Source organism: Petaurus breviceps, unplaced genomic scaffold, assembly GCF_028583685.1.
Source record: "Petaurus breviceps papuanus isolate PSGF00001 unplaced genomic scaffold, PetGlider_PUasm1.0 218, whole genome shotgun sequence".
NCBI classification, from domain to species: domain Eukaryota; kingdom Metazoa; phylum Chordata; class Mammalia; order Diprotodontia; family Petauridae; genus Petaurus; species Petaurus breviceps.
Window position 1 is genome coordinate 2,504,957 of NW_027185872.1, and position 15,935 is coordinate 2,520,891.

The 15,935-nt window shown below is 44.3% G+C and overlaps 1 protein-coding gene and 1 long non-coding RNA gene across 4 annotated transcripts in view; one reads left to right on the top strand and one right to left on the bottom strand.

Moving 5' to 3' along the window:
• Window positions 1–6,738, bottom strand: part of LOC138166000 (uncharacterized) — a 62,219-nt gene extending 55,481 nt beyond the window's left edge. For all 3 annotated transcript variants that reach the window (XR_011169516.1, XR_011169514.1, XR_011169515.1), the window contains exon 1: window positions 6,643–6,738. This is a non-coding gene — a long non-coding RNA (uncharacterized lncRNA). The remainder of the gene's footprint in view (window positions 1–6,642) is intronic.
• A 2,336-nt stretch (window positions 6,739–9,074) lies between these two features.
• MEOX2 (mesenchyme homeobox 2) overlaps window positions 9,075–15,935 on the top strand; it is an 87,184-nt gene continuing 80,323 nt past the window's right edge. The window contains exon 1 of the mRNA XM_069094438.1: window positions 9,075–9,736. Within this exon, the coding sequence (XP_068950539.1) occupies window positions 9,193–9,736 (544 nt within the window). The 5' untranslated portion in view covers window positions 9,075–9,192. The remainder of the gene's footprint in view (window positions 9,737–15,935) is intronic.

Sequence of the window (15,935 nt, forward strand, 5' to 3'; positions counted from 1 at the left end):
AGGAAGGAAGGAAGGAAGGAAGGAAGGAAGGAAGGAAGGAAGGAAGGGAGGGAGGGAGAAAGCATGGGAGGGAGGAAAGAAGGAAGGAAGGGAGGAAGGAAGGAAGGAAAGAATGGAGGGAGGGAGAGAGGGAGGGAGGGAAGGAGACAGGGAGGGAGGGAAGAAAGGGGAAAAATAATTATTAGGCAACTTACTATATGCAGAGCACCTTGCTCAGCTCTGAAGATGCAAAGAGAAAAGCAAGATAGCCTCACCTTAAGGAAGTTCCATACTAATATGGGGAAATAATGCATATGGGGGCCTGAGCTGTAGAGTAGAAAGAAAAGCCTCATAGTCCTTATCTTGCCGAGGCATAGCAGTTGATAATACATCTTTAATGTTACTCTCATTGATAAAGCCATATCTATTTTAAATGCTTAACCACTGGATGGGGTCAAGGAATTTGGGGGTCAGTGAGGAACTTCTATTACCATTGTTCTGTTTAGTAACTTGGGATCCTGAGGAGATGGAGGCTGCAGCACCCCCCCCCCATCTCTACCACCAGCCAGTTGCCAGATTACATGTCATAGAGCAGAGTAGGCTAGAACCAGGGCCAAAGGCAGGGTGGGGGTGGAACACTAAGATGTACAGGGATTCACTAGAATTCCTTTAAAAATCATCATTACTGCAATTTGGCTCAAGTCACAGGTGTGACTGGAGAGAATATCAAGTATTGGGTTTGGCCTGTAGGAGACAGAAGTGCAGAGGTGGGGAGTAGGGGGGCAAATGTTCAGTTTCCCTCAGATCCCACCACATGTGAGCAGCAGAGTGCATAATATACTTTAGAATGTTTTTATTTGGGATCATTTCAATGATTCGGTATGAGCAGCCTTTCCTCTCATACAGAGACCCATTTCTCACTCTGTTTATTTGCTGCCAACATCTCCTCATGATTTCCCAAAAGCAGCTCTGCCTAAAGTCTCAGAAATCTTCTTGGTCTATTCTCCTCCTCAAATGACCTTGAATTTCGTTAATGTAAACACACCCTCTAGGAGAATATAAACTCTCTGAGGGCAGGCACCATTTTTTTTATGTTATTGTGTCCCTTGTACCTAGCATAGTGCCTTCATAGGATCACAGAAAAAAAAATAAACAACTTTAGCGATCATGCAGTCCACCCCCTCCAGTTACAAATGAGGAAACTGAGTCCCTGAAAGTCTCTTTGACTGGCTCCCTGTTACATAGCTGGAAAGAACAGAGCAGGGATTCACATCCCTGTTCCTTGCCCAATATCAAGCCCCCTCTCTTCCACCACACTGTAATGCTGTGTGTTTTTCCAACCCTTTCTTTGGACTATAGAGTACTTTCCTTTGTTGCTTCATATGAAAAAGGCTAGTATTACTTCTGTAATTGAAAAATGCCATGTTTATGTTTAAATGACAAATTTGATCACTGGATGCTTTGAAAGAATTTCTATTTAAAGTAAAATGTGGGGGAGGCCAGGTGGCTCAGTGACTAAGAGCACCTGCCCCAGAGTCAAGATGACCTGGGATCGAATCCGGGCTCTGATATTTAGCACCACACGCAGAAATAACTGGCCGTGTAACCTTGAGCAAGTTACTTAACCCCAATTGTTTTAAAAATATATATAAAGTAAAATGTGTGCCTGCAGTCTTCTTGCCTCTGTTGCCATGAATATTGGCTTAGGATTTAGTCATTTTCTGTCCAAAACAGAGATTGTTTTCTATTTCCTTTGACCTCATAAATTCCTACTATGCTACATGTCACCTAAACATTCTTTGTTTATCCCCACCCCTTCTCCAATTCCATTTTATCTTGTCTTTTGAATGATTTCCAAAGGCAATGTAGCATTGTGGGAAAGACCTAGGATCTGTAGTGACAAGGTCTGAGTTTTAGTACAGATCTGCCTCTTCTTACGCATGGGACTTTGGGTGAGTCCCTTGACTTCAACAGTCCTCAATTTCCTCACCTGCAAAATGAGGGCTTTGGACCATTGGACTTCTAAGGTCCCATATTATTTCAGGGAGGAGCAGACAGGCTGTTTCTTTGTTGCTATGGGCTTTAAAGGATCAAAGCACTTTGCATTCACTGTCTCATTTGATAGGTAGGAATGGGTCAGGGACCTGAGTTCCGGTGGCCTGCTCCACAGCCCTTGGAACAACAAAGCTAAGTCAGCCACAAGTACTTTATAGAATCTCTAAAAATGGCTTTATTGTAATAAATGCGGCATTTGTTCTTAACTTCCAATTATGTTTAATATACCACCATACAGCCTTTTGTTCTTACTGTAAACCAAAGTATTTGACATCAAAGGTGCCTATTTTTTCTTCCCTCTCATGGAATTATATAAATTACAGCATGTAACCAACGATATGTTGGAGGGGCCAGGGAGGGCTCTGCAACCACCGAGAGCTCTTCAGCAAGTCGTCTCACAGGCATACTGAATGAAGTAGGCACTTTCAGAATAAAACCAGCTGCAAACTGATGATGTGCAAAAAGTTTAAAGACAAAAGAATAACCCATCTATTGCCAACAGAGTTCTTTTCAGGGACTTCTGTCTTGGGAAGCTAGAAACCTAAAGCCGAAGACCATGCACAGCCACCTTACCTGCAGTGCCAAGGTCCGGTTTCATCCCAGGCCAAGTTTTCTGGGAGATTTATGAATTTGTGAAGATTTCATGACCATTAAAAAAAGTACTGGGTAGTTTTAAGCAACAGGAGAAAAGAATTTTCCACTTTTCTTCAGTGTAGACAGTATGTATATATGATGTTGTCTAATATGTAAGGATTTTTTTTCAGACTGGAAACTTCTAAGAGAATTACTCTCCTGGTGGGTCCCAGAGTGACTCCTGAAAACAAGTAATAAATATATAAATGTTTGTTGATTGAGGAGTCAGACAGAAAATGTAAGAATGGAAAAGCTTCCAATATTTTCAGTGAAGCCATTCCCTGTAATGATGGTATGGGAATTAAATTCAAATGACTGGGAAAGCAGGCTTCATAAATTGTGCCCTGGGTGAGACAGCCCAATGGGTCAGAGAGATATTTATAAGATTTCTCTCAGCTGAAACAGCCCAAGATATCTGAGCGTCGCTGGGACTCAAACTTGAAAGCAGGTGATTTGAAAGGGCAAACTAACTAGAAGGCTTTAAACCTGCAGAGAGGGTGCTAAGAAGATCAGAGCAAAGTTCCAAAAGAAGGGATTGAAGCCTAATGTGTTGTTGGTTACTAGAGTCATAAAAGAGAATTCACATATTATTATTATTATTACAAAAACCCAAGTCTTACCTGTTCCAGAAATCTTTTGTGAAGTTCTGCTTTGTTTTGCCTTGATTTTTTTTCCCAATTTACCTTTGAAGGATTTGCATTTTGGTGTATTCTGTCTTGCCATTTGATACAAGGAGCAAATGACACAGAGCAGTGAGTATCTCGTATTGAAGAAACTCAAGAAACATTGAGTGAATTCATTAAAACTCTGCCCAAATTTCTTTCAGAAATTGCAAATCTAAATGTAGGATGACTAGCTCTAAGAGTTAGGAAGAATTGTTTAAATATCTTGTATTTTCCCCAGAAGCAATGTCTGAATGTGTACATTCAGATTTCATTCACACTTGGGCCATTTGTTAATGTTTTTTTTTTTTTAGGCAATAAGTCCTGATTAAATACTAACCAGGTGGGAGCCTAGAAACTCTGTATTTTGTCCATAAACTGGGAGGGGGCAGGGGCAGTGGAAACTTGAGGAAAAACAAAGCCAAAACGTCACATCTTTTGTGAATGCTGTGTTCATTGTTGTGGCTGGGTGACTGTTTTTTAGCTGTGAGAAATACATTTCCCTATAAATCACATTTTTACCATTGGGATTATGTTTGGTTTTGATTCTTAAAATTCTTCTGTTCACTAAAACAAAGACAAGGAAAGAAATTTGATTCTTTTGAGAGTTCTAGAGGAAAAGAGATTGTCTCTCCTCTCTGAAACACTTGGATTTTAGTTTAGTTATACTAATAAACAAGATACATATACAATATAGTTTTAGATATAATACATTACATACATATATATGGAGAGAGAGAAATTCTATTTTAAAATAGGGAGAACATTATTACATCATTTCCAGGGAATTGCTTTACCTCCTACTCTTGAGTAATCTAGAAATCTATTTAAAATTTATACCCGTATTGGTACTCTTAAAATTTATAATCAATTTTGCCTGGTAGATACTTATTTTTTTTCTTGGAAGCATACATGTACACATGCTACATATATACAGGCACATACAAAAACAGGCATTGGTGGAGGGAGATTGTCAGCATATATATACATGCATGAGTTGTATATCTATATATTTAGTATATATGATGTATCTGTACACATATACATATGTGTTTCCAAGGGAAATTAATCTATCAGGTAAATTATATTACAATTGTCTCAGTGTCTTTTATAAAATTGATTTAATAATGTCAACTCTTAATGAATTTTAAATGTTGAGATTTTCTTTGAATCTTGACATTGTAGAATACTGGCAACATTAAAAAGAATAAGTAAAAAAAAGAGGATAAATTCTCTGGAATGATCTCCAAATTTTAAAATATAGGAAAAAATCATTACGCTTTCTCAGTTTCTCTGACTCAATTTGTCTTTTTTTCCCCTTTTAATTGCTTGAAGCGTCAGTCTGGTGGTTGTGATGGTGCTGCACATGTAAGGTGTGAAGCTGCAACACTTGGCTACTTTAAAGATCAATCTCTCCCACGTTCAAGATCGCTGGGATTAATTTTCTAACAATCTCATCGGTTTGAAATCGTCATATAAACAAAGCATCTCATGCAGTGCCAGGTGATGCTCTTGGAGCTTTGTAAAATAAATAAAGTTGTTGGCATGTCATCTCCTTTTATAATTTTGTCTGTGAAATGCAGAAACAAATGGAATTGAATGTACTAAAAAGCTCTGGTTGCTGCAACAAGCTTTACCACAGCCCTCTTTTCCCAAGCTTATGAGCACTTTTCTTTCTGGCGGGAAATGCCAGCATTACCAGCGCTATTCTACAGACGGGGAAACTGAGGCTCAGATTGTTTTCTTTTCATTGAATATTTACAAAGAATTTACAATACCCAAGCTCATATTTATACCAGTATCTTTAGTGTGACTTTGCAAGAACAGTCACAAGATAGAAGCAAAAAAAAATTATATTCCAGCATCCCATAATTTCAAAATGAATATGAGATAGGGACGTTCACACAGCTGTCAGTCACTGAAAGGGATACGTTAGCCACAGGAGTGGGACTTTATTGAACCACTTTGCTATCTGTAACTGACGGAGAAAGAGAAAAATAAAAAGTAGGGCAGTGTGTTTCCTGTCTCTCCCTTACTCTTTATGGTATACACATACATACACACATACACATGTACATACATACATACATACATTACTCACAAGGAACAATTTTTCCGAATGGTGGAATTATGAGACAACCAAAAATCAAAAGATTTTACTTCCAAACTTCGGACACTTTTAAAAAAGTGATATTAAAAAAATAAAACCAAGCTCCTATTTAGGTGTATATATATATATATATATGTATGCATTTATACATCTATATTTATATTTATTATTTTCTCTAGGCAACAATGAAATTCACTCCCAGTTCAGTTTCCCGTAACTCGCGGAAAGGGAGCCTTGTGCATTTCTCTGGGAAGTGCCGGCTCGCTTTCCTAGAAGGCTAAATCACTGGTGGACAGGGGGCTCTGAATTTTTCTCCCGCCCCCTACACCGTCCTCTTAGGCTTTGGGCTGGGCAAGAGTCTTGCTCCTTTCATTCGATTCTGTCTCCCTCTCCCTCTCTCTTTTTTCTTCCTTTCCAGCCTCGTCGCCAGCCGTTTCTAACGACTGATTGACGGGGGCAGGTTGGTTGGAAATCTCAGGACCCTATCATAGGTCAGTCATTAACACCTGACCCAGGGGACCAACGGAAGAGAAGCCTACTCAGTCCTGGGACAGTCGAGAGGAATAATTTGTAGAGCAGGCATCTCTTGGTGCTAATTGACTAGGTTTACCTGAAATTCAATTGTTCTAGGAGGACTTAAACGCTTTCCAGCACCCTAATTCTCTGGTTTCAGCCCTGGGGCACACAAGCACGAATAGGCTCTTTCTACTCAGCGCTACCGAGCTCAACATAACTGTTAGTGCGGATCGGACTCAGTCTCCCTGGGATGGAAGAGTCCCAGCTGGCGGTCCCGATTCCCCAATGTTCTTGGTGCGGCGCAGGGGCTGCGGGAGGGGTGAGGGGGGTGGGGAGATGCCCCACTTTCTCTTAATCATCCTCTTAATTCCTGCCCACCCCCCCTGCCTCTGCCCACAGACGAAGTAGGGGCTAACCAAGCCCAGAGTCCTGGTGAGCTTGCTTTCCTTTGTACTTTAAGGTTTAATATCAGAGCCCATATTGAAACCATAAACACAAGAAGAAATCAGACAAATATTCCACCCCGATGGTAACCGAACCGCCTCCTCCCTTCCTCTCATACCCCCAGTCACCTCAAAAGGGAGTATCAGGCACTCCCCCCACCCTCGCCAGGCTTTGGGGAGATTGGAGGGCCCCAGCACGAGGAAGGGGCTCCCTCAGATCAGAGTCAGGGCCCTTCTGCCTTACCGTCGGTCCCTGGCCGTCTCCAGCTCCCTACTCTCTCCAGCACTGCCCCAAAGAGCCGGGCAGGCAGGCAGCTGGTGGACAAAAGTTTTAGGTTTTTTTTTTTTTAAACCAAAGTCTGCAAAACCAATTTCCCTCAGAATAGGGCTCAATTTCCGTTTAAGAAAACAGCTTTCACAAATCTCTGAATTCTCTCTCCCCCCCCCCCCCCCCCCCCCAAGCCAAGGATAACAATTTTATCTTTCACATGGTTCTGAGGGTGTGTGGCCACCGGCAGCCCACAAATTGTCCCATAGCGTAAACAGCAGTAAGGGAGAACGAGGAAAGGATGTCAGAGCAGACTTCAGTAAAGTTTGGGGAACCCCCTGAGTGGATGGTCCATAGTCTCCCTAACAAAAGCCACATCTACGCCCTATTTTGGTGTCCCTTCTTTCCCCTTCAAAGATTCTGGGTCCATCACTATTTGGGAGGGACACTTGAGACAACGAAAATACTGAGGCCCTAATGTTATTTACTGAGGCTGCCATCAACCTCAACCCTTGGGAAGGAGCCCAATTAGGGAAGGGTATTTACAGCTCGGACTCGGGCCTGAGTGGCTTCTTCAGACCCTTCCCACCCAGTCTGTGACCTTTATGAATCCCTTGTCCTGTCTCCGTACTTAAAGGGGACGTTAGCACGCAGAAGTGGTTGTGGTGGGCTAGAGAAGTGTCTAGGGTGTGTGAATGTGTCTCCCCTGCACCCCACACTCGCACACACTAGAAGAAAATCCCACCCAACTCCCCGAAAGGATGAATTTCCAAGGCTGGATGTACTCGATGGCCTCTGATTCCTTGCAACTTGGAAATGAAAAAAAAAAAAAAATTCGGTAAGTTAGAAAACATCCGCATCCGCAGCTACCAAGAAGGAAAAACCAATTCCCAAAGATGAAAACCCTCGAGGAGCTTAGGGAGTGGAGCCTGGCGCTTCTCTATACACCAAACCGAGTTTGGGGGTATGGTTTTTCTCCTTCATCGAGTAGGGTGGGATAACGAGTGAGAAGCCTTCGCCCCTGAGGTATTGAGCTGAGTCTGGATATTATAAACACATCCCAACAGTGAGAAATAGTTGGTTTCTAATTCTTTTCGAGGATGGCAAAATATTTCCCGGTTCAAGACAAACGGATCAAGAAAGGCAGTGAGTGGGACAAAGGGATGTTTGTCTGCGCTCGGTGTGGGAGTAGCCACCTGGGACTGCAGGTGAGGCTGCTGGTGCTTTGGGATCAGAGGTTGGCTGGCTCCGCCTACGGCTCGCTTCCTCCCACTCCCACCCGGATCCTCATCCTCACAGCCCCCCCTCCCCCCGCCCCCAAGAGATAGGAGCCTATTTCCGCCAATAGAAGTCTAGCCAATCCCGCAACCTCAAAAGGGGCTCCTACTCTGTTCCCCATCAACTGCACACCCCAGGCCCCAGAAAAAAGAGCGGACCGCACGGTTTCCGCGGCCTCTGTTGGAGAGCAGCATCTACCCCGGCTTCTGGCTCCGCCTGCAAAATTAGGGCACTGCCCCGTTTTCAGTTCCAACGCTAGCCCCTCTACACAGCTTCTCCAGCTTCGCCTATTTGCAGATGTGCATGCAGATGTGCGTGATTGGCAACAATGTTTCCGAAAAAAGTAACAAGCAGAAACAAAGTTTCCCCGGAAAGAACAAAGTTGAACTTTGAACCAGTTTTTCCTGGGGCTCGGACACTAAGGTTCCGAGGGCGGGTGGGCGTGTGAATGAGTGTATGTGCGCGCGCGCGCGCCTGTGTGTGTATAAGTGTGTACGTATGTGTGCGAGTATATGTGTGTGTGTATGTAGGGGCGCTCCCCTGGGACCGTCCATTAAACCGATAGTCCCTCTTTGCCTCGGAGCCCAGCTAGGCGCGCCACCCAGGAGCTGCCCCGGGCTGGGGGAGGTGGGCAGAGGAATCCCGAGGAGCCCTGGCTAGGCGGCTGCGACGGTGGAGACGGCAGGGAGCGGAGCGGCCGTTTGGGAGGGAGTCCGCATGTGGTCAGCGCGGGGTTTCTAAGCCAGCCCCCAGCTCACATTACACTCTATTTATAACCTCCTGAAGCCGTTTCCCCCTCGCAGGCAGGCAGCATTCTCTGGGACCACCTTCTCTTGGCTTCCACCTCTCTCCTCCTCTTCCTCCTCCACCTCCTCCTCCTCCTCCTCCTTCTCCTCCTCCTCCCCTTGACATCCGAGCGTCCGAAAGCAGCAGCGCAGCCGGACGATTCCTCCTTCCTTCCCTCTCTTCCTCTTGATTCTTCCCGGGGCTGGCACTGCCGGAGTCCCGCCGGACCGACAGACGCACGGCCGGACCCAGCCTTCCAGGCTTTTCTTGGCCCTTCCCAACCGGGCAGGACAGGGCAGGGCAGGCCAGGGCCAAGCGGGACAGCCCGGGGCCGGGGCCAAGTGGGCAGCCCGGGGCCTGGCCGGGGGCTCTGAGTACTCTGCTAGCTGACCCAGGACGGCGGAGGTGGAGGCATCCGTCCGCAAGCTCCCGCCGCCGGGCAGCAGCCGGGCCTCGCATGCCATGGAGCACCCGCTCTTCGGCTGCCTGCGCAGCCCGCACGGCACTGCGCAGGGCCTGCACCCCTTCTCGCAGTCTTCCCTGGCCCTTCACGGCCGTTCGGACCACATGTCCTACCCCGAGCTCTCCCCCTCTGCCTCGTCGTGTATAATCGCTGGCTACGCCAACGAAGAAGGCATGTTCGCCAGCCAGCATCACCCGCGCGGCCACCACCACCACCACCATCACCACCACCACCACCCACAGGCACCCCCACCGCCGCCGCCGCCGCCGCCGCCTCCGCAGCATCAGGCTCTGCAGGGCAGCTGGCATCTCCCGCCTCTGGCTTCGCCGCCCGCCGCCGCCCGCCACAGCCTGTGCCTGCAACCCGACGCCGGCGGCGGCCCGGAGCTGGGCGGCAGTGCCCAGGGTTTGTGCGCCTCGTCGGGCAGCTTGGGTGCCAGCACGCCCACGGGGGCGTCTTGCGCGCCAGGGGACTATGGGCGCCAGGCGCTGTCCCCTGGGGACGCGGAGAAGAGGGCGGGCAAGAGGAAGAGCGACAGCTCAGGTAAGGAGTATTCAGGGGCTGAGGGAAGGTGCCCCATGCGGGGAGTGGTGGAGGCCCGCCGCCTGGTGGGGGCGACTGGGCTCATTTCCAGGGGGAAAGGTTCAGCGCGCGCGCTGACACACACGAGTCATACAGAGATTAGCACACAGGTACCCACAGCCAGACTGGTACACTGACTGACGGACACATTCAGAGACATACAGGTGAGCAGCTATAGAGACTGATGCGCAGACCAATACATGCGCAGTTGTCAGGGTACTGAGGGGTAGGCTCTCCCACCCAGTCAGGAAGACAGGCAGCCACACAGAGAGACAGTCACAGATGCGTAGACGAACGGTCACATCCAGATACAAGCACATGTGATGTATTGAGTGTTGAAAGAGCCGTAGACTTGCAGCCAACAGGTATAATAGAACTTTTCTCAACTTTCCGAGGCAATGGTCCAAGTCCTCGAACCTTTCCCTCATCTCGAGTTGTATGGAGACGCTCCCTGCAGTACTCTTGGCTACCTAGACTCAGGCAGAGACTGCTGATATCTGGATCCTGGGGCTTGGGGCAGCTTGAGAACACGAGACAGCACCTACTCAGTTGCTCAGTTAGCTTTTTCTCCTAGCTAAAGAGGGAAATTTGTGGAGCAGAGTCTCCCTCTCTCTCTTGCTGGTGCTGGGCGCTTCGTGGGACTGCTTCGGACTCACTCGGAGGCCGCCGGCCAACCCTTCCTCCCCCTTTTCCTAAACTTAACTGGATTTCCAAATTCTTGTGCAATCTTTGGAACCTTTGCCGTAGAACTTGGCAAAGTTCATGAGAAAAAAAAAAATCCCTTAATTCTGATGATAGAGTACTTTAAATAACCTAGGGTCTCTAAATTAAAAAAAAAGTGGGGATTCCTGAGAATTGGGGAGTAAGGGGCAAATTCCCAAAATCTGAAGTTTGCACTTGACTGTATATTTAAAAGGGCACCCTTTGTGGATTTCCAAAAAGTACTTGGCGCGCTTAACTAAACCTGTGTTGGGGGAAATAATGTTTCTTGATGTTGATTCCTATTAAGGAGGTGTTTTCTGGAACATAGAATTCTCGTATCTAGGACAGGGAAAATTGTTTCCCAAGTGATGAGAACCAAGAGAAGGAGCAGAGGGAGTCTTGTCCAAAAGCTGAGGGTGTTGCCACGTGCCGAGTTACCCAGGTCTCTGAAAAGGGGTGGGAGAAGCCGGAGGCACTCAGGTCGCTCTGAAGTGGAAGCCGTAGGAAAGAGATTTGGAGATCCGATCTGCCAGATAAGAAAAGGCCAAGGCAAAGCGTCTCTGAAGTCTTGTAAAGCCTTCATAGCACCAGAGCCAGCGGAGAAAACTAGTAAGAGATCTTTGGGTAAGGAATTCTTGGAGTATTTTCAGTAGCAAGATTAGGAACCTGATTTTCTTCTTGAATCTAAGGATTACCATGGTTTGTTTTTGTTTTTCTTTTTGTTTTTACCAATCATTTGGCAATTTATGCCAACCCTCTCGTTTTACGGGCAATTATCAGCTTTAAAAAACATTACTAAAACTCTATTAAAGTCCAAGTGACTTGCGATTTTAGGCTTAAAGTGTTTTATGTGGGATCCAAATATTCTTCAGTATTAGACATGAAGAAGGCTTTTTCAAGGAAGCTATAAGGTGGGTGTAAATCATCCTGTCATAACTTCAAAATCTAGCCCCTTTTTTTTTCAGCCTTAGGGGCGTTCCCTTCCCAAATCAGGGCTTCTTTTTCCAAGAAAAAAAATAATAAATTTTCTCATACATTATTGGTTGAGTGGACAAACCAGGTGTAATGTTCTTAAAAAGGTGACAAATAACAATATTAATCAAAACTTTCACCTCTATTTTTTTAGGGAGTGGGGAAAAGGAAGGCACCTTCAAAATTCAGATATTATAGAACGGAAAAGTCTCTTATGAACGCAATATTTTAAATCACTGGAATATTTAGAAGTGAAAGACATTTAAGTCACTTCTTCAGGTACCAAGAGCTCTGGAAATGAATAGTTTATTGGATGAATTGTTCTTTTTGTTTACTGACCTGAACGAATGGGCTATTTTTTTTTCCCTCTTTCTCGCAGACAAAAATTATTTTAATTGGAGAAAGATAGGAAGGGCGGGGGTAGTGCATTAATTTCGCTCTGGTGATAGTTTCCAGAGAAAACTGCAGCCCACTCCCCCCCCCTTTTTTTTAGCAAGAGTGTTTTTCATCCTGGTTCACAACATAGCAAAATAGAACCTCGCCAATCAGTATTTTTGTGCAGCTCATGTCTGGAGTACGGCAAAAATGGGGACAATTCGTGTCGTCTGCTGCCCATACGGTTACTGGGTGAGCGTTTGAGTGGGAAATGCCAATTAGTCATCACCCAGGATAGGTGCACTTGGGATTTCTAGTGATCATTTACTTAGATGGAATAGCGGAATAGCGTGGAAGGAACTTCAACTGACTGAATTGAAACAGCATTCCCAGATTTAGCAGCAGAGGCAGTGAAATTCTCATGAAAAAATGCTATGGGAAGTGGAGTCTCCTCTCCTCTCCTCTCCTCTCCTCTCCTTCTTTCCTTTATTTTTTCTTGAAATTTATTGAGTTCAGGTTCTAACCCTAATTCTGACTCCAGTACCCCTCCCCCCTCCACCTTCTGTGAGTTGTCTTGAAGGCTCATTCACTTCATGGCCCCATAAGATTTTCTTGATGCAGCAGAACATAATATAAAGGGAAGAAATAAGAAATTATTGAAGTTAGTGCATGTTATCCATTTCTCAGTTTTCCTTACACTCTCTGCATTTCTAAAAATGAAATTTAAATGAATTAATATTACTTTATCGAATTTAATAATGAAAGCAACATGGTAGAAAGCAGTCCTCATTTACTTGAATATGTGTACTTGGCATTTATTCATGCTTCATTTGCATTTATAGAGAGAGTAGAGTAATTCAGAGTTTAAAAAAAGTAAAGTAAATAAAACTCATATTGTATTCACTAGCATGTATTTACACATACATACTCCACATATACATTTACATCTGTAATATATATATATATATAATCTGTATATTTGTATATAATCTTTATATTTCTATGGAGGGGAGGGGGGCACATGATAGCTCCTATCTCCCAGGGTTATTATGAAGATCAAATGAGGTAATGTATGTTTCTTCACAAAACTTAACATGTGATATAAAGTAAAGCTATTACATGCTAGAAATAATTTATGTGTACATATATGTACCATATTTAGACCATGCCAATAGATACATAGATAGATAGATAGATAGATGGATGATAGATAGATAGAGTATAGGCAGGCAGGTTTAAAAACACTAAGATTTGAACCTGTTGCCATTTTCATAGTAGAAAAGCTACTTTAAATCCCAATAAATGGCATGCTGCAATAGAAAGATAGTCTTAGATTTCGTTTGCTTGGTTGGTTTTAGCTGAGTCTAGAAGCAAACTTTTATGGCCTATGGGCTTCCATAAGTATTTTTATTAGTAATTGACAATAACCAAGTTTAATAGAAAAACACACAGTCACTAAATGTGTATTAAACAGTTTTGCAGCCTTGAACCTACTTTGCTTCCAGCATCATTAGCAACACCAACATCTGCTCTGTCTTCAAAGGACCTCTTAAAAAATCCAAACTTTACAACTGTACTTAAAATAATCAGTAGAAAGCAGGTGATTCTGAAAAATAAGAGTCTATAAATAGTGTGAATTGCTTGGCTTCAATTACTTTTGATTGCCCTCCAAACTCTGCGGTAATAGGAATAAGCTGTATTTTGAGACAAAAAGAAGCAAAGCTGATTGATTCCCCAATCTGATTCCAGTTTTTGCACAGGAATTAGGCTGCAGACAAACAAGAACTACTGTAACCCAAGAAGGCTTTGATTTTTTCCAGAAAGAACCAATTTGTAAAGTTTTCATAAAAAAAGAAGTCATTATCAAGAAAGAACACATCAACTAAGTGCTTATTACCGGAGTGTGAAATAGTAACACTAGATTGACCCAAAGTCGGATAAAGAAACCTGCTAGGCTAAAATTATCCTTAAAAGGTATCGGAAGGAATAGAAGTTGGTATGTGGGTTTTCCTTCAATTTTTAAATCTCCCAAAGTGCCATAATTTCCTTTCCATTGGAGCTCCAGGAATCCTTTGCCAGCCTAGTCCCCCCTTGGCAACAGAACAGTTCCTTTCCTTTCGTGGGTTGAACCTTGCATACTGTGGAGATTCTGACCAGCAGCTACCATGCTTCACTCTTGGCTCATGTATGCAGTTTTTCATAGGATCCTGTTTGACTAGCTCTGATACTGGAAGTGAATAGAAGTCAGTTTATGCACTTTTCTACTCCTGGATGCAAAAGGTCACTCTTGTGTCATACAGGTTTGGTTGTGAGATTTAAGAAAAAACATCTTGTTGAATGTGGAAGAAAGACTGGATAAGAAACCATCCACCTTTCCTCATTAGAACCTCTCCTAATGAATGGAAGTGGTGGGAGTGGGGAGGGGGGGGGAGGAGGGATTCTTCATTTACTTGTTTGTGTCTCTTGCTTGTATGACCAGTTAATGGGAGATGAATGTGAAAAATTCCAACTTCGAAGGTGTGTAAATGAAAAAAAAAATTGAAAGCTGTCTTGTAATTGTTATCAGGCTTTAGCTGTAGATATAACCAAGTCTCAAAGAGAATGTGCTGGTGAGGACAGACAGACAGACAGATAGACAAGCTGCAAGTTTGTTTCAGGGTCTTCCTTGTTGCAAAACAATCGATCACATGAAACCAGGTATTTCAATGGATACTTTAAAATTTTAACCAAATTCATATTTTGAAATGACAGCACAATTGAAAAAAAAGAGAAACCAAATATTTAATTGAGGGGTTCTTAACCTGGGTTCTGTTAAATTATTTAAAAAAATTGATAACTGTCTTTAAGTAGAATTGGTTTCCTTTGTAATCTTCTGTAGTTTATCATATGCAGTGAAAAAAGTGGGATTCTGAGGAGCCCATCAATAGGTTTCACTGGGCTGACAAAGAGATCTAGCACATAAGCAAGATGGAGAAGTCTTAATTTAAAGCAAGGCACCAAGGTGCCCTAGAGCTCCCCCTCACAGTGATCATGGAAGAAGATGCAAGAGTTCTAGAGCACCTCTGGGCCAGAACCCAAAATGCAAGGAGGATGGGGAGTTAGAGAAGGAAATTTAGTGTCTGCTTATGAAACCAGTCAGGCATGAGGCTTTCCAAGTTATTTGAATAATTAAATTCTTCATTAACTCCAGCCCCATTACTAGGCTTTGTAGACACAGAAGCACCCCCACCCCCAACACCCCCACCCCCACACACACTTTTTTATTTTCCCCCCAGAATATTGCAGCTGGTTATTGGAGCTGGGGGTGGCAAAATTCTGAATGGTGATCAGATTTTCTCTTTAGGAGAAAGAAGGGGAGGGCTGGGGCAGCAATGGCAAAGTGTTAATTACTGCTTCTCCCCTCACCCCCTTTAAGAAATACTAAATAGCCTATAGGCATGTGACTTCACAGGTGGCCTTCCCCAGCTCCTGTCAAATCTGGATACAAATCTCAGTGCATCTCAGGCTGCTTCAGACTTCATTTTAGAATCACTCTGGGCTCAGTTAAATGATAAGCCAGGCAGGTAAAAAGCATATACCCAGAGGGACAGAGAGGCTCCCAACTCTGTTCATTTCTGATGAAGAATGAGTCTGCCCCTGTAACAGTGCCCTGCAGGCCAGGGCTCACAGCATGACGTTGGTTCCAAAATCATTTTCGGCCTGGATCAGTTTCTTAGTCATTATTACCAAGTCTTTACTCAGTTTTAAATCAGGCCTGTATTGAGGCCTCATTCTTGGGATATCTTGTGTAATAGCAAGGATTAGTTAGTTGCCATGTAGCTGAGCATTCTCTGACTGACTTTGGGGAGTTGGGGCTCACTTCAAAAGTGAGTGTGCTCAGGACATTCACCCCAGACTGAAAAATGAACACAGGAGGCTGGCATAGACAAAGGCAGTAGACTCAAAAGGACAGGGGTCCTAGTGGCTTTCAGTGTGCATGCTGCAGCAGTGTGTGTGTGTGTGTGTGTGTGTGTGTGTGTGTGTGTGAGAGAGAGAGAGAGACAGAGAGAGAGAGACAGAGAGACAGAGAGAGAGACAGAGAGAGAGAGAGAGAGAGAGAGAGAGAGACAGA